The 19355-nt window shown below is 39.2% G+C and overlaps 1 protein-coding gene across 1 annotated transcript in view; it reads right to left on the bottom strand.

Annotated features, from left to right (window-relative positions):
- Positions 1 to 19355, bottom strand: part of Zzef1 (zinc finger ZZ-type and EF-hand domain containing 1) — a 108228-nt gene that overhangs the window by 15441 nt on the left and 73432 nt on the right. Inside the window, exons 35-45 of the mRNA XM_047543262.1 lie at positions 18205 to 18370; positions 16839 to 17101; positions 15849 to 16018; positions 13351 to 13501; positions 12026 to 12165; positions 9112 to 9389; positions 8287 to 8461; positions 7588 to 7720; positions 3733 to 3932; positions 2182 to 2301; positions 393 to 584 (exon numbers count right to left, since the gene is read on the bottom strand). Of these exons, the coding sequence (XP_047399218.1) occupies positions 393 to 584; positions 2182 to 2301; positions 3733 to 3932; positions 7588 to 7720; positions 8287 to 8461; positions 9112 to 9389; positions 12026 to 12165; positions 13351 to 13501; positions 15849 to 16018; positions 16839 to 17101; positions 18205 to 18370 (1988 nt within the window). The remainder of the gene's footprint in view (positions 1 to 392; positions 585 to 2181; positions 2302 to 3732; positions 3933 to 7587; positions 7721 to 8286; positions 8462 to 9111; positions 9390 to 12025; positions 12166 to 13350; positions 13502 to 15848; positions 16019 to 16838; positions 17102 to 18204; positions 18371 to 19355) is intronic.

The raw sequence follows: 19355 nt of genomic DNA, 5'->3' as shown, positions 1-19355 counted from the left end.
CAAACAAAAGTAGATAATTTGGGAAAGTAAGAGTATTTCTGAGAAACTAGGGGAAAGAGACTATCATTTGGGATTTCATAAATGGGAGTTAGGGCTTTAGTAAATTCCAGAAATTACAGGCAAAATTTTATATGCATATTTGAATATATATTTTATGGGAGAGCGGTTGAAAGCTTTTGGGTCCACAAATAAAAACATTTAAAACTATTTCTTTGGCATGTTTCCATTTTTCTGGATCAATTCTGCACAATACATAGACTCAGTCTTCAGGAAGTAAATTCTCAGGACATCAGACTGAAGCATTTCATGTTTAGGCTGAAGCTCGGCTTGAGCCAAAGAGAACCTGCACCTCCAAAGCCATGCTCCATCTACATAATAACCCAAGAACATACCAAGAAACATATTCTGGTGGGCTCATCCAGGCCTTCCAGAGGGTCTAGCTTTTTCTGATCTGGATCTCCAGGGCTGCTGATTGGCCGTTCTACTTCTTCCTCTTGGTCCCCTTGTTCATCCAGTTCATGTTCTCCATGTTCAGCCAGAGTGTTGATCTCCTTTTTTGAGGAGTACAGCATGATGGACAGAATCTACATGGAGAGGAAATCAGATAGGGCAGGGAGGTAACATTCAGTGAGTGAGAAGACGACACAGTAATTTAACATGTAAGGGTAACTCTTCTTTAAAAATTATTTTTTAGTTGTCAATGAATTTTTATTTTATTTATTTATTTATAGTGGTGCTGAGAATCAAACCCAGTTCCTCACATACATGAAGCAAGTGCTCTACCACTGAGCCACAAACCTAGCCCTTGATCTAGCTTTTTAAGACATAATTCATATAAAAATGTAAAATTAGCAAACAAACATGAAAAAGTGTTCAATTGCACTCGAAATTTAAGAAGTGCTAATAACAACCATGGAGGTCCTTGAGTTTATTAACTTTTCCATGACAGTGTAAACTGATATTATCCTTACGGAACTTGTTTTGATAAACTCCAAAGAGCTATAAAAATGTTCAGATTCTCTGACCCAGCAATTCATCTTAAGGAAGAGTGTAAAATATGTAAAATGTTCTATTCAAAATATGGTCAATGAAGCATTAATAATGGCAAAAACCAAACCAAACCAAACCAAACTGCAAAGGATCTTCCTACATCATATGTAGCCATCAAAAATAGTGGTTATGGAGCTGGTAATGTAGCTCAGAGGTAAAGCACTTGTCTAGTATGTATGAGGCCCTGGGTTCAATTCCCAGCATGCCAAAGAAAACCCCAAAATTGTAGTTATGAAAACTGTATAGAAACTGAAAAAAATACCTGCCATATGACCTTGATTTATTTGAAAGTATATGCATTGTGCAATACAAATTTACATTTGTACAGATCTATAGGAAAGAAATTAGAAGAAGGAAATACACAAAATTCTAATGGCAGCTGTGTTTGGGAGTGAACTCTGAAGTTTTTCTTTTTTTTTATATTTTCTTTTTTTATATTTTTGAATTTTTTTGCAATATGGTTCTATTGTTTAAAAAATAATACTCTAAAATATTCTCTAAGATTCAGAGTTCAAATTCCCCCCCATATTTTAGCTTACTTCCTTAATCCTAAACCAACCTCCTATGGTACTCAGAATAACTTCTTCAAGTTCAGGCCTCTGTGCCACCAAGGGTGGCAGGTGTACCATCTCCCCTGCAGCAGCAGCTGTGCCTCCACCTGGAGTGCACACTTAGCACAGAAAGCCCTTGGGGAACTACAGTAACTTCACTAAGAAAAATCTAAAGCCTTAGGGAAACAGCAATAAAACTAAATTATCAACTGAAATCCCACATAAAATAAACATCAGTGAGGATAAATTTGGAAACTGATTAGCTCAAGGAACTTTAAAGGAAAATAATTCAAGGGTACACTTTATTACCATGATATAATGGTCAATTATGTGCTTCCATAATATACTTTTCCTCCAATGTTCTTTGAACAAACATCAAATTCATTTTTCCTGACAGGGGAAGTCAGGTGTCATAATCCCTAATTCCATAAAGGAAGACAGAAGCAAGGCACTGTTTTAAAAACTGTACAGAACTACAGTGCACAGGGCAGAACCAGTTGGAACAAACTTTTTGCTTCTAGCTTCTAGGCCTGCAGACTTGCACCAGGCAGCAGTAGCAGGAGCCATCTTTGTCCCTTACTTCCAGGTCCCGGAGGAGCCATGTTTTACTGAAGCCAGTCCCTTTGCTGCACTTTTTCACCAGCAACTTCAGCAGATCAGTCTGAAGCAAGGTTGCATGGGTTTCTTCAAAACCATGAGCCTGCCAAGGAGAAAAAGAATGATTTGTAGCCACCTTAGAGTAAAGAAGGTAAAGATCACTTGGAGAGAAACAAATTTTTCTCAGAGTCCAGTCTCAACTGGTAGCCTAGCCTCACCTTTTAGGGAAAATTCTAGAGTCAGTAGAAGATCCTTGATCATAACCCCTCTGTCTGCTCATTCACTTTTTAATTCATTGATTCAACAAACATTTTTGAAATCTACTTTATGTAATTTCCCTCAACTCTACCATCCAAAAGCTTCTCGATGCTGTTAAGGCCAAAACCCAAGCCTCTCATCATGGTTGACAAGGTTCGACAAGGCTTCCTGTCTGCTTCTATGGCCTCATCCTCCAAAGCCCCAGAAGTTTTATTTCCGCTCTGTGACAATCATGCCTCTTCCACTTTTAAGGTCTGGAGTGTGCCACTCTGTTCAGTTTTCTAAGGCTGACTCCTTATCTATTACCTCAAATTTTACCTCTTCAGAAGGTTTTTTCTGACCCATAGCAGTCTTCCTTATAGGCTCCTTATAACCTCTGACTAGTTAAAGTGGAAGATCATGAGTGTAGGAACCTTCTTTCTTTCTCATTCACTACTACATACTTAGTTCTATTTGGTAAATGAACTCAACAAATATTTACTGAGTGAAGAATTCAAAGATTTCTACCTTCAGGGAGTTTATTTTTCCAATCCTACTACAATGTAAACAAAGAAACTGAATCAGACATTGTGATAAATGCCATGAATAAAAAAGCAAAAAACAGGGGCTGGGGCTGTATCTCAGTGGTACAGTGCTTCCCTAGAATGTGTGAGGCACTGGGTTTGATCCTCAGCACCACATAAAAATAAATAAATAAAATAAAAAACTGTCTACAACTAAAAATGTTAAAAAAAAAAAAAAACCCAAAAAACAAAAACTCCAAGTGGGCTAAAATGCATCTTCTTGAAAGATCCTCCTAACCACCAATGCCCTTCAGGGTCAGAAGTCCTCACAGTCAGTGCTTCTCACCTCCACCAAATATCACCCAGTTCTTTAACTTGTCTACTTCCTTCTACCCCAATTATCAAACCTGTTGCTTAAAGATCACATGGGACACTAGCACCCTTTATTCTTCCTTCCAGCTCCTACAATGAACCAGAGGAGCTGCCATTCAGAAGTCTGTCTTTTTTTCTCACCTGCCAAGGTTAGGTCCTCATGAAGTCATAATACCCTAGTCCATGAAACAGTATGAAAAACACAGAAAACCAATCTATTGGGAAAATTCTATTTCTTCCTTACAATTATCTTTGTAAAAGGCCCCAATCATTTCTAAAAATAATCAAGATCCTAGGATTAACCATTCATTGAAATCAGATGGAATTTCCCCCTTGTTAATCCCCTGCAGATGTCAAATCACAACCAGAATTACTACAAAATGGAAGAGGCTCACAATTACCTTTAGTGTTTTGTATAAACCTTTGAGGGCCAGGGACAGGATCCAAGTTGCTTCTACAGCCTCGGAACAATGGCTGTCCATGCTGGTTTGCAGAAGGTGACTGGCAATAAAGGCAAAGTGCTGGGAATATTGGCTCAGCTGGGCCTGAGAGTCACCACATTCTTGCCCTCCACCTTTCTGGACCAGTTGGTAGTCCTTCACTGAAGGGTGACAGCAGACAGGAAGAGAAAGGCAGAACAAGTACAGTTAATGCTTCCTGTAGTCAAATCTCTTCCACAGTAATATGCCTTATTAATGTAAGAACTGCAGAAACACAAATATCCTGGGCTCAACTGTAGTCATTATATTTAAGGTCAGTTTGAAGGTGAGCACAAAAAAGTACTGGGTCATCCATCTACTGAGCAAATGAGAGGGACGATTTACAACACACAAGTGGGTCATCTCCAAAGGTGTTAATGGAAGTTTTCGAAAACAGTACACGAGACTTTCACTTTCAAACAAGATGGAGTAAGAGAATTGATTGACTCTTCCATTTAAGTAACTAGAACAAAGAGAAAAACATATGAAACAATGTATTTCAAACACTGGTCAATAGGTAGCACAGGATTAAGATCCCTGAGAGAAGGGATGTAAACTAGATTAGCTCCCCAGTGGCACCAGAAATCTGAAGATAACTTCAAGGCTGAAGGGAAGGAAGCAGAAGTCCAAGCAGAAGTCCAGAAGTCTTAAGGAACTGAGGAGATGGAGATTGGAGTTTAGGGAAATCAAGGCAGCTAGAATGTATGGGGTAGAATATCAACAGAAGAAAGATGCATAGAGAGAGAGGAGGGTAGGAGAGAGCTCTAGAGATTCAAGAGGGTTCCTCATGAGTGTTAGGCTGAATATTGATTGACCTGTACATATGTGGAAGGAAGCTATCTAGGGCAAGAGAAAGAACTACCAAAAAGCAGTAAGCAGAACAATTCTTGGAGCTCAAACAAAGCTGCAAATATTCTGTCCTTTCACAAATTAGAGTGAAGATGTCCTGGTGGAGGACAGAAAAAAGTATATGAAGACATAATGGTTGAAATATCCCTAAATTCAATAAAAACTGTAAGTCCAAAGAGTTCAATAAATCCCTAAGCAGAAGAAACAAAAAAATCATGTTGAAGCATATCATAATAAAACTGCTAAAAAGTGATAAAAAAAATCTTAACAGCAACCAGAGGAAAGACAGAGTAAGAGCAACGAAGATAAGAATGACAGCAGACTCAGGGAGTGGGGTGGGAGGATATGCTGGTGAGCGATATGGACCAAATACATTGTTATATTGTATGGATGTATGAATATGTATTATTACTATTCACATCCCATCATTATGAGCAATTATATGCACCAAGAAAAAAAGGTGGAGAGGAAAAAAAAGAATGACAGAAGACTTCATGCCAGAATTTATGTGAGCTAGAAGACAATGGACAAACCCTCTTTAAAGTATTCAAAGAAAACTCTCAGCCAAGAATTTTTACGCAGAAAAAATATCTTTCAAAGATGAGGTTAAAAAAAAATCATCTAGACAAACTGAGAGATTCTGTAGCAGCAGACCTATAAGAAATGCTAAGTGAAGTTTTTCAGGCCAAATAAAAATAATACCAGATGGAAACTTGAATGAACAAAGGAACAAAGAACATCATAAATAGTAAATATGAAACTAAATATAATTTTTTTTTGTACCAGGGATTGAACCCCAGGGGCACTTAACCACTAAGCCACATCCCCAGTCCCTTTTTAAAATTTTTAATTTTGAGATAGGGTCTCACCAAGTTACTTAGGGTCTCACTAAAGTGCTGAGGTTGGCTTTGAACTTGAGATCCTCCTATCTCAGCCTCCTGAAATATGATGATTACAGGCATGCACCACTGCATCTACATAGTTATTTTTTTAAATTTAAAAATCTCTTTTAAAATCTCTAATGTTTTAAAGAAAAAATAATGTGAGATTTATATCATGTAGAATAAAATATGTGACAACAATAACACAAAGAATGAGGGCAAGAAATGGAAATAAATGCTATAATATTTCTACATTATTGGGAAATGGTATAATATTTGAAGGTAGACTATGATGAGTTAAAAGCATATAGCATAAACCTTGGAACAATCACTAAAAAACTCTCACCACTGTAAACCCTATAGCAACCACACACACAAAGAGAGAGCGCAAAAGAAAGAAATAGGGCTAGAGTGATGATTTCCAGAAAAAGCAAAAAGAGAAATTGAGCCCCAAACAAGCATAAGCAGAGACATGAATAATGATCAGGGCAGAAATTAATAAAACAGAAAACAAGAGGGCCATGTGCAGTGATGCATGCCTGTAACCCAGTGACTTGGGAGGCAGAGGCAGGAGGATCACTCATTCAAAGTCTGCTTCAGCAACTTAGCCAGGTCCTAAGCAACTCAGTGAGACCCTGTCTCAAAATAAAAAATAAAAAGGGCTGGGGATGTGTCCTGGGTTCAATCCCTGGTACCAAAAAAACAAACAAACAAACAAAAAAGAAAAAAAAAAAAAAGAGAAAAAATAATAAAAAAGAAAGAAGATAAAAAACAAAAGGAAAAAAAAAAATCAATGAATGACCAAAGCTGATCCTTTGAAAAATATCAAATAATAAATCTCTGTCTAAGAAACAAAAGAGAAAAGATACAAATTACCAATTCAGGGATCAGAGAAGGCAGTTTAATATCCTATGCCAGGCTGACAGAAATCAAAGACCTAAATTTTCTGAACTTAAATTTATTCCCTTAATAAATGGGAGAAATAATATCATGCTTATGGATCAAAACATTCAGAGTTTAAAGAGGTCAACTTTCCCAAAATAAAGCTATAGATTCCATGTACTGCTGGTCAAATCCCAGCAATTTCTTTAATATAAAATGACAAGCTGTTTTTAAAATTTATGTTGACAGGCAAAGGAACTACAAGAGCCAAAGCAATTCTCCAAAAGAAGAACAAAGGTGGAGGATCAGATTTCAAGTCTTAGTAGAAACCTAAAATAATCAAGAGAGTGTTGTACTGGTGTAAAAAACAGACACAGAGAAAAATGATATATAATAGATTCCATGAATAGATATATGCATATGAACCAATTAATTTCTAACAAAGATGCCAAGATAACTCAATGGAGAAAGGACAGTTTGCTCAACAAATGGTCCTGGAACAACTGAACATTCATATGCAAAAAAAAAAAAAATCCAAAAAACTCAGAAATAATACAGGCACTGCTTAATGCTAAAGCTGAGGAGAAAGCTGATTACTTCAGGAACAGAACCAAAAATATAATGGTTAGATACTCCATACTGTTTGGGGTTTGCAAATTAAGTCAAAAGGACACTTAAGAAGTAGTATTTTAAGTGAAACAAACAAAATGGAGAGTTACACTGATACCAATGTAATTCTTCAATGTGTAGCCACCTGACTCCATAGTTTTAACTACCCATTAAGAAAACAAATGAGACCTGCAAATGGAAAAATTAAAGGTTCAGAATATTTGGCCAACTGAAAAAACAAAGAGCTATATACCAAAGTTATAGCATGGCAAGGGACCTTCAAAAAAAAAATTTTTTTTTTTTTTTGTGGTGCTGGGGATTGAACCCAGGGCCTTGTGCATGCGAGGCAGGCACTCTACCAACTGAGCCATATCCCCAGCCCAAGGGACCTTCAAAATTATCCCAGTTCTATCACATTATTTCAGAGATGGTGAAAAAGTAGCTCAGGAACATGCTTTCTATATGCAGGGGCAAGAACCATGGTTATCTTCACTGATTTTAGGGCATGCAGGGATTAGACAATTTTTTTCTTAGAAAAAGTAAGTATGTTGAGGACCTGTTTTTCTTTTCCGAGTTTTGACATCCACAATCACAGCCCTGTTCTTCTCAGTAAAGTGCTTCAAGATGATCACATTATGGGGCTCATTGGCATTATCCATATAAATACAGCGGGTTCCCACACAAAGAACCTAGAACATTACAGAGAGAAAGAGAAAAGGCAACTCTAGCACACTGAGGCAGAAAAGAGTATTTAGGGACAAACTCAGGCCCTTCTGTTTGTGCCTTAGACTTCAACAAGCTCTTAAGGATAGGGTTTTTCTCATCTCTAAGTTCACGTTGGGCACAGAATTGATTTCTCCTTGCTGACATGCCATGTTTTACATCCCCCTTTGTCTCAATCAATTGAGAGACATGAAGATTAGAAATGAGATCAAGATGAATGCCAGAGGGAGACAAACTTTGATGGTCTTTTATAATTTAATATATTACAGTTATCTATTACTCAAAGCCAATTACCAGTTAGTAAAATGAATCAAATGGTTAAACTTAAAAAATGCAACCTCAAAGTGCGAGGTCCAGGATTCAATCCCCAGCACCACTAGAAAATAAATAAATAAATAAATAAATAAAAGCAAGTTGAACAAACCACCCCACTCCACGATCTTGAAAATACCCCAGTATGCATGTATGTCACATAGTCTTTGATATGCATGAGGAGGACTGAAGGGGGTGGGCAGGACTTCCAACGCTGTACCTGAGGGAAGCCGACCAGCACCAGCAGGGTGAAGATGTTGGTGTGCTTCAGCTGGAAAGGCAGCTGCTTGATGCAGTGGTCTGTGAAGGTGGCAATGACGTCTCGCCACAGTGGGGCACTGTTGAGTGACCGCAGGATCTCTGCCATGGAGCATGCCCAGTCCAAGCCCACCCGGCTGGAAGGCAAGAGCTCCATTAGGTGGCAGAGCACAGGGCTCCAAACTCAACTGATCAGAGCTCACTACACTGCAAGGCAGACCCAGAGGCAAAGGGCTGGTCATTACTTAGTTTTAAAACTACTTGAATGATGCTGGTTGGTAGCCTACAACCATGGTTTCAGAAATCTCTATAAGAAGTCACCTGAGCATGTGCACACACACACAATCACATTGATGCAGCATACATACACACAGACACCAAAAAAATGGCTCAGGAAGAAATAGACTAAAATAGCAGATGTATTAATATTGTACAAATCAGGCTGAATTTTTTTCTTCATTTCTCTTTTCCAAATTTGGTATTGTGGTTATGTTCCTTATTAATAATGAAAATAGATTTTCAACCCCAAGACCTACATTTAATGCTTTCAGTAAAAAATACACCAGAATATATATCATTGGAGTGTTGACTTGGCAGGCAGTGCTGAAGTTGCTCAGTTGTTTAGTGTGGAATAACAGCATCACCATTAAACCAAGTCTATGGCTGAAGGAGATTCTCAGACAATAGCACTGTAGTACCTGAAATGTATTACCAGTTAGTTCTCTGACCTAAGTAGACACTATAGTGGGTAGAGTGCAAGTGGCAGGTGAGTGAGAACTAAGGCTACCTGTCCAGACACACAGCTCCCAGGCTAAAGAGTAGGTGGGTGGTCTTCCAGCCATCTGGCACAATGGCACTGTCCCCTGCAGCAAACAGGTTGTGTTTGGCTGAGAGGACCTTGATCACTGCAGCATCTACCTCTGCTGGTAAAAGACGGATGATTAACTGGCCAAGAAGACCCAGGGTTAGGTGGTAGGTTTCATTCAGATGGCCTGCATTGGAGATGACAACCTGAAACATGAGTGGGAGGACGTGCTCCAGGTCTATCAGGGGAACTGTGGGACCCTGCCAAGAGAAGGGAAAGCTCTTCAGTAGAGGATCCAAGCAACCACACCAGCTAAACTCTTCATCCCCTTTGAGTATTATCTTCAACTGGCCTAGTTCCAAAAGAATTATGCAGTGACTTTCATAAATGGCAAATGTATAATCAATTGTAAAATAAATATTCTTGGGTATCATCTTATGATCCTACTTTCAAATTCCTTTACCCTAAAAAGTAAACTTAAATGTTTGGGTGTTTTCCCCCTCCTGATATGTCCACTGTAAAATAATTAAAATAACTCTGAAATACACAAAAGTTAATACTTTCCATAATCTGCCCCCTCACCAATGTCCAGGAGATAGCCATTAATGGATTAGTGAACGGCCTTTCAACTTTTTCAAGTACATTTACATGTAACACATGTAAAACAAATTAACAATTTAAAAGTTATTTTTCTTTCTTTAAATACTGCCCATTAACTTACTTGTTTCCAATTCTTCATTATAAATACCATTTAGAGAAGTAGACCGTGTTTACAATGATAATTAGGGATTGGAATGAATTTATGATTCATTCTTTCTCTTTTCAGATTTATATAACAAGAGGGAATACATTGTGAGTTGTTATCCTCAGTGTGATTCAAGAGGGCACTATATCCATAATATGAAAACAAAGCACTGAAGAATAAAAAATTGTTCTCAGAAGTAAAAATTGATTATCAAGAAGGCATCCCCTTGGGCTGGGGAGATAGCTCAGTTGGTAGAGTGCTTGCCTTGCAAGCACAAGGCCCTGGGTTCGATCCCCAGCACCGCAAAAAAAAAAAAAAAAAAAAAAAGAAGGCATCCCCTTGAAGGGGCAGCCTGTGAAGGTGCTGGGGTCCAAGAAGAACGAGGAAGGCATCCAGGTAGGGGTTGGGCTGGTGTGGGCTGCAGGCTGTCAGACCCCAAGCATGGGGAGAAGAGTTTCCATGGCAGGAACAGCAGTGCACAAGTGGGGTGAGAAAGGTGTTCCCAGGAGTCATGCTCAAGAGTCAGATTTGAGCTCTGTGTTGGGGTATCATTGTGGAAATGTAGCCTGAAGTGAGTGTCTGAGCCTATGTGGAGATGTGAGGGCATCCATGTGGGGAGTTCAGCCTGGCATGAATTTTCATGCAGCATAAGGAGAGTGTTGTGCTGAGTAACAGTCTGCTGTGGGTGAGAGTGACCTCAATGCAAGGGGTCACCCTGGCATTAGGACAGACCCAGGTGTGGAAAGGAGGTATTTACGAGGGGAGGCACAAGGTAGGATGTCAAGAGACCAGAGGGAGAGAAGGACACCTTTCAAAGAAGAATGGCAGCTGGGAGATTGATCAAATAAATAGTTATATAAAGGATAATGGGATCCCGGATCTCACTGTTAAAGACAGGGGTTATAAAGACAAAAAGGAAAAAAAAATAGAATGAACCTGTGGTTTATGATGATAATTACAAGGACTGGTATGCATTTATGATTCATTTTCTATCTCTCTAGATTTACGTATCAAGAGGAACACAATGATTTTCCTGTAAGACACATGCCCCTGTGAACTGTAACTGATTTGCAAATCAATTTCAATTCACATGCAAAAATTATTGCTGAGTCTGAGCATCTCCCAGCACACACTAAAAAAAAGTCTTTGGATCAAAAGACCCCAGGATCAAACCTTCGGTCCTAGGGAGACCTCCCTTCCCCCAAACTCTGCACACTTAGGAAATCCTGTTTCATCAATGTGCTATCTATCTAATTCCTCTCTGTTCAATTCTGCTCCCACCAAAAAAAGGAGACTATGATAAAGATGTCAGTTATTCCTACATTAATATGTAAATTCAATGAAAATGCTAGCTGAATCTTTTCTTTTACTTGATAAAAATGATTCTGAAGTTCAAAAAAAATACACAGAGTCCAGAAAATTATAAAAAATAATAAAAACGTATCTAAACTGTCTAGACTCTTTGAAGATATCAAGTTATCAAAAACAAACAACAACAACAACAACAAAAAAAAAACAACAACAACAAATAAAAAGGAGGGGGAAATAGATTAAAGGAGACAAAATAAGCATGTCATGTAAATGCAATACAATTCTTCAGTGGATTCTGATTTAAAAAAAAGGTTTAAGGAACATTTTGGAAAAATCTGTATATAGGCTGTATATAAGAAAATTACTCTGTCAATGTTAAAAATTTTAAGTATGACAATGACATTGTGGTTGTATAGGAGAGTATCCTTTTAGGAGACATATGCTGAAGTACTAAGAATGAAGTGTCAGTGATCATTTCAAAATTTTAGGAAAAAATAAAAGATATGTAAATATACAGAGGTAAATTCACAACCAGTGAATCCATATAGATTTTCATTCACTGTTCTTTCAAATTTTCTATGAGCTTAAAAATTTTCAAAATAAAATAATGGAAAAATGTTTATAATAGAAATAGTAAATCATAATATACGTATACACACATACATATATACAAAATGTAGTGGGGGGGTCAATGATGAAAACAATTTTAATTTATAATCCCTTCCTCAGGGACATAGAGATAACTGTTATTAATAGTCTGCTACAGCATCTAGCATAACAACATTTTTTCCTATGCATGACACCACCCCCTTTTATAAAGAAATGCTGCCTGTCTCTTACCGACTTTAGGGGAGGTAACATGGCTGCTAGTAATCCCAAAATCCTCTTCTGGGAACATTCAGCAAACACCTGCTCAGGGTTTGGAGTAACTGCCTTTTCTACTATTGGCTTCTGAGGTGATACTTCCGAATTTTCAGTATCTGTGTTGTAAAATGCCAAACTTTCAGATTTTGTCAAATTCTATATGTGCAAGTAAATCACTGTGCTGTCCTGTGCCACTACACAGTAATGCTGGAACTTAAAAAAAACTATTGCTAAGCACGTCTTTAAGCAGATGTTCCCTTCTCAAGGAGGCTTGTCTGCTCCCTATGGAATGGGCAGTCACCTTCCCACACCTCCCCATTCTTCTGACCCTGCTCTTAAATTAGATGCTAACATTTTATCATTTAACATTCTATATTTATTATTTATTGTCTGCCCTTCTGATTTTTGTCTCTTTCAGTATTGTACCAAGCATGGAGCAATGTCTCTGGAGCACAGTGGGTACCTAACAGATACTTGCTGCCTGTGAACCAGCATGCTGGTCATCAGGGGTATCCGACTCCAGAGGACTTTGATGACCTGGACCAATGTGGAGTGTCAGCTCCTTCTGAGAGCTGGTTCCATAGACGGGGCAGAATGCCAGGTGCTCAGTCCCACCTCCACACAAGAGGGTTGATAGAACAGATCTGCCTCCAGTGACTGCAGTAAGAAGGAGGCTAAGGTTTGCTTCCAAACTCTTCATTCACAGCACCATGCAATGCATTCTCCAACAACCTGGTTCTGGCCTTATTGCTTTCCTCAGGCAGGCAGCTGAAGCCTTTGCAGAGGAGCCCTACTGCAGAGCTCATTTTATCTTCCAGCCCATATCTACACACCTGTCATGAGGGACTTCTCCCCGTATTGTTCTGGGGCTTTTCTACTTGAGGGTCTTTGTTCATGTTGTTCTTTCTGCCCTGAATGTTGACCCCACCACAGATCCTTCTATATCAAGGTCCCTTATGACAGTTGCCTGTACCTCTGTCTTAAACTCTCTTAGGCTGTGAGCTTCAGTGGGTAGTTGGGGAGGGAAGCTCTGTGTCTCTCTGAGTCAGTACCCGTTTCCTCACCATGGTCTAGCATGGTACTTGGCACGTGAGAGACACTTATTAAATACAGGGAATAAAAAAGATGGGAAAGCAGTTGAAGAGAAAGAAAGGTGACTTTCAAAATGTTACCAGCCCCACCTGAACTAAATGGAGAAACACTGGTGGCTGAACAACATAAAACTGTGTACAACCAACAAGCCCAGGCTAAAGTACATTCAAAGATGAAAGAGACAAAGGTACTGGCCAGATATTCTTTACCTGGAAGTCCTGGAGGTATGTGAGTATCTGCAGGTACATTTGGAATGTTGGTCTGGCATGAAGGATCCTTCAAGAAAGAGACACCTGCATCTGCCTTACTTCTCTCTTTGTAATCCAAAGGTCTGATTTCCTTGTCTATGGCTCTCTTTCCCTAAAAACATCATGGTGCATGTGAAAGAACTAAGGAATTTATAATATAATTTTATCATTAGCCAGGTTTAACAGACTAAAAAAACTTCTAGATTCATTATAAAAATGCCACTCATTTCTTAAATAAATCTATACTCTAATTCATTAAGATAGTAGTCATTGTGTTACATTCCTCCAAACATCTTCCAAATGCCCCTGTCAAAACCTGTAGTTACATAAACAATGGCTCCGTTCCAGATCTTTAATACATTCTGTTTAGCCAAGTATGGAAAGTTCTTCCTTTGGGAAAAAGACAAAATGATCAATTTCCTTCTAGTACACTATGGTGACTATGTTTGTCACACATTCTTTTTTCAATAGAAAAGCAAATCTTTACATTTAATATTATTATGAAATTTATATTTAATATTATTATGAAGATATGACTATATAAAATCTAAATCCCAGAAACATGATATTGTTTCCATTGCCACTGATGTAGCCATTTTATTGATATAGAAATTGGCATTTGGAGTGGAGGATGTAGCTTAGTGGCAGAGCATTTGCCTAGCGTGTGTGAAGCCCTGGGGTCAATTTCCAGTATCATGGTGGGGTAGGGGCGTGGTGGGGGGGGGCAGGTAGTCACTTCCAGGCATGTTGGTGCACCCGTGTGCAACTTTGTGCACCTTTTTCGGAGAGGTTCAGGTACAAGGATAGCAAGTTTTGAGGCCAGCCTCAGTAACTTAGCAAGACCCTAAGCAACTTAGTGAGACCCTGTCTCAAAAAAATTTTTAAAAAGGGTCAAGGATGCATCTTAGTGGTAAAGTGCCTCTGGGTTCAATACCCCGTACAAAACAAAACAAAAATTTAGAAACTGGCATTCTTAGACTGTGGGCCAGAGTTGAGGGCTATGTATCTTTCAGTTCTTAGTTTTCTATAGAATCTACCTTTGTTAATACAGTAGGTGTTGCTAAATCAATCACAGATATCACTTGATCAAACAAACCAGATGCCATTTCTAAATCATATACTTTCACCCTCTTTAACATGTTCTGGCATTTGTTGTTCTCTATTTTAACAAACTGAACACACATACCTTTGTTGCCCTTTTGAGAATCTCATCTGGCAATGAGACTTGTTAAGAGGGCTTTTGCTAGAGTTGGAAGACTTCTGGGATTAGGAATCTGGGGGTGAGCTGCCCAGGCAGGCAAGGTGACAGATCTTGGTCTGCATTTCCTGAGCCACTGAGGGTTCCCAAATGATTCCATGTGCACCAGGACCTTAGAGTCTTTTCCCATTATATGAGGTATTTAGGTAATATAGGAAGACTTCAGTGTATGGTAGAGGCAGTCTAGCTCTTAGTCTGGGAAGTCTACCAAACTTGACTGCCTCTCTGCAGCCAAAGGTGGAGTGTTACATAACACCAATCATAAAGGGGAAGGTATCCTTTCCCCTTGTCTGGATACTATTAGCTGACATCAGCCCTACCCTCCTGAGAATGGTTACAGACTGTTCTAAGAGAGACTGGGAGAGCTACCTGCCTTATTAAAAGTGTACCCTCTGAAAGATCTCATACAATATGCTCCCTGTACCACATGCCACTGTGTGAAGACACTGTAATAATGTAATTCCAAAGTTCTGGTGAAGAACTTTCTATCTTCAAGATAATCTTTGTGTTAAAGATCCTTATCTTAAAGATTAAAATTTTTTTATTTTATATTCATCAGTTTTGTTTTGTTTTGGTGGTGCTGGGGATTGAACCCAGGGCCTTGTGCATGGAAGACAAGCACTCTACCAACTGAGCTATAACCCCAGCCCATATTCATCAGTTTTTAAGTGTCAGAATCAAAGGTAATAACTGGACCCAGAAAAGCATTTCTGTTTATGTAACTACATGTAAACTAATGGTGTCTACATAGTAAGCTTTTGGTATCAACTATTTGTTGACTGAACATAAAAATAGCTACACATATACAATGCTCACCAAGAACTAGGAACTAACTTCTTTAGTTGCATATCTTGTTCAGTCATTAACAAAACCACCAGGAGGCAGATAATAAGAACAGTTAACAATGACATGGAACTTACCATACACATGTTCTAAGCAGTATACATAAGTTATTTCAAAGTGTGTAAGGTAACTCCTCACAACAACCCTATGTCATACATATTGCTATTATCATCCTCATTTTACAGATGAGAAAATAGAGACAGAGACTATAGTAACATGCCCAAGGTCTAACAGAGCAGGGATCTGAACCCAGCAGCCTGTTCAAGGGTCTGTACTCTTAACCTTTTAGCTGTGTTTCATCATGTAATGGCTCTCAGAGTCAAACTGTTTTTCTGCATAGTGAAGAAGTGCTATTTACATTGTAGTGCACAAAAGGGACTGCCTCTGCCAGCTCCTCAGCAGGCTGGACCACTTTCTTCTCTAGCTGTTCCTCTGATGTGTGGGTGGGTACTCTAACTGGGAGGGATTGGTTTCCTGGGGTAGAGTCACCATCTGGCAATATACCAAGGAGAGCGAGAGCTTTAAGACCTATAAGGGAAGAAAAGAGAATGGTTAAAGGATTATTTCATGCAAAAGACACAAATCACTTTATCACTGCATAGAAACAGATGGCTGAGGTCTAAACGAATCAAATTCAGGAGTACTTAATAAAAACATTCCTAGCTATCTATATATCTATTAGCTCCTGACTTCAGAAGGTGAAAGTCTGGACATTTTATTAACAAGAAAACAGAAGACAAAACAGGATTGTCTGTTTCAGAAATTAAATACATACTTTCACGGAAGTGCCACACAACTAGATTTCTAAATTCCCACTGGCAGATATAAAACTTGCTCTGATGCACTGATATTACCCACTTGATATCTAATGTAGGTCCAATTCCATAATTTAACCAAAATGGGGACTACATTATCTGAGAGAAATGTAAACATTTCAGAAGTTAAACATTTATTTTTTCCCTCACACCCTTCAAGTCAGAATCACCTAGCTATTATGTTATACTATTTTACTTATAAATAGCTCTCATCTAGAATAGTTATGTGGAGGTTGATTTACACTTCATGTTAAAAAAAATCTGAACTTCCTCAATAAAATATTAGTAGATCAAAATACTAAATACTCTAATCACAGACTTTAATAAGTTTTAGTTATTAATGATTTTTTACATCTTCATGGAAATATTTTAGAGAAACTAAATGCCACTTGAATGCCATCATTTCTCTCAAATGAATCTGTTGACTTGAGTGCCACACCAGGTGAGCCCCTTGTGTGGAATACTGGACTCCTCTGCCTCTGAGTGGAGCAGTCTGAGGGTGGTCCTGGTTTCTGGGCATGATGAACAGTCACCTTTCCCCTGGTGAGCCTTCATCAGACAGTCCCCAACAAGCTGCATGCATTGGCTCCGCAGGATGATGGCATTGCTGTGGGCCTGGGGGTCCAGTCTCTCTCCATCTACATCCTCTGTGCTGGCCAGGTGTGCACTATAGAGAGCCAGGGCGGCAAAGAGCAGCCAGGAGTAGTTGTGGATGTAAGGCTGGATAAGCCTCTGTCGGTCACTGATCCGAATGGTTACCATGGGGTGGGCTGTGATGCTGTGGGTAGGCAAATGGCTGCAAAGGTAAGACATATATAAGGTCCACAGAATTTGTGAGGCTCCAAAGAGGGGCCCAAGACATGTGTTTAATTGCTACTGGTATTAGTCACCTCTAGGCTGTAGTTTTTGAAAATTTAAAGACAGGAAAATGAAAAACACAAAAACAGGACATAGCATTACAGGATTTAGCAATTTTTTTTTTTTTTTTTTTTTTTGGTACCAGGGATTAAACCCAGGGGCACTTAACCACTGAGTCACATCCCCAACCTTTTTTATTCATTTATTTTTTGAGACAGGATTTCAGTAAGTTGTTGAGGGCCTTTTTAAGTTGCTGAGACTGGCTTAGAACCTGCAATCCTCCTGTCTCAGCCTCCTGAACTGCTGGGATTATAGGCATGTGCCACCACACCCAGCTCAGGATTTTGTAATTTTTAGAAGACTGCTTATGGAAAATAGGCTAAGAAGTTCTTAGTGTGAATTTTTCAAGGTGTGGTAATAATGTTTTGGTAATGTGAGAAAATACTTATAATCTTTAGACAAAGTACATGGGAAAGAAATGATTTAAGGTCTGGAATTTGCTTTAAGATGATTTTATAAAGAAAAAAAGGAGTAAACTAAACACATGTAACAAAATCTTTCTAATTGTTAAATCTAGGTAATGGGTATAGGAAGGCTAGCTGCACTAGTCTCTCTACTTTGGGGTATGTTTGAAATTTTCTTTAATAAAAACCTTTTTTAGCCTGGTGTGGGGGTACACTCCTGCTATCCCAGTGATTTGGGAGGCTGAGGCAGAGGATCATAAAGTTCAAGGCCAGCCTCAGTAACTTAGCAGGGCCCTAAGCAACTTAGTGAGACCTTGTCTCAAACTAAAAAACAGAAAGGGTTGAAGATGTAGCTCAGTGGTTGAGTGCCTCCAGATTCAATCTCTAGTACCACAAAATTTTAATTAAGGAGGGCTGGGGGGTATAGTTTGGTGGTAGAGCATTTGCCTAGCATATGTGAGGCCCTGGGTTTGGACTCCAGTACCAATGAAAAAAAGAAAAAAATAAGATGCCCCCTCTTTAAATGAAGAAATAAATAAAGAAAAGGTTACATGGCTCTAGGTCATCTGAGACATACCCATAGGAATATTTCTTTGCTGCATAGCATCCATAGCAAAGATCAAAGTCATCACACACATTGCAATTCATTCTCCGGCCTATGATCAAACCCTGGCAGTGGTCACAGGTAAACTCCATGTTGACCATTTCATGGTCATCTCCATGGCCCTCAGGCTTCACTCCACCTGGAGAAAAACATCAGTGTGAGGTGGATGGGGCACGGGGCTCCTAGAAGTTCTAACAAAACAATCTCAGTACAAAAATCATTCCCAATTTACTGTTCAGGAAGACAGGGGCTGCAGGCATCCTCTGGAGACCGGGCACTCTGCCCCAGTAGCTCTGAACATGTGAATGACAATCCCAGCACAGAATTCCTCAGCAATGTTGACCCTGTTTCTCCAGAGCCACAGTCTGATTAAATAAATTACCAAATCCCATCATGAATGCTGTTTGGCAGAATCAAATCTATGCCAATTTGTGAGCTGTCTCCCATGACTCCTCCTCTGACAAATACGAAGAATCTACTGGTGTGTTCCCTTGGCAAACACTAAAGAATGATGGAGTTTTTGCTCTTATTTTTTCATTCGAGAACCACAGATATAAGCAGACTTCATAACCTCAGACCTAGAGAGTAGAGATCTAGATGACAGACATGAAAAATACTGTGGTGTGGTGGTGACGCCTGCAATCTCAGTTACCTGGGAGGCTAAGGCAGGAGGATCACAAGTTCCAGGCCAGCCTAGGCAACATAGCAAGACCTTGTGCCAAAAACCAAAAATATTTTAAAAGGGCTGGGGATGTAGCTCAGTGGTAGAGCACCCTTGGATTCAATTCCCAAAACTTCAAAAAAAGGAAGAGACTGGTTGCTTTGCTCTCCTCCCACTCCAAGTCCAGCAGGACTCTAAGGCCTGACACAGACTCTGCTTAATACTCCTCATATTTGACAACTTCTGTTTCCACTGCCATCAACCTGGTTCAGGCTCTAATGTTCTTGTAACCACTGTGACTCACTTCCTAAAGGATATACTTACAAAGACAGAACTGTTTTCTCTATATAACTCTGATCGTGTTAATATTCTGCTTAGAAAACCTTCCCTATTGTCTGCAAATTATTCAATTTCTTTAGCCTGGTATCTTGGGGTCCCACAAGCTGGGTCTCACCTGTCTTAA

This window comes from Sciurus carolinensis, chromosome 3 (assembly GCF_902686445.1).
Source record: "Sciurus carolinensis chromosome 3, mSciCar1.2, whole genome shotgun sequence".
NCBI lineage: Eukaryota > Metazoa > Chordata > Mammalia > Rodentia > Sciuridae > Sciurus > Sciurus carolinensis.
Note: the sequence above shows the minus strand (reverse complement) of the source record. Positions and strands in the feature narration are given on the sequence as shown.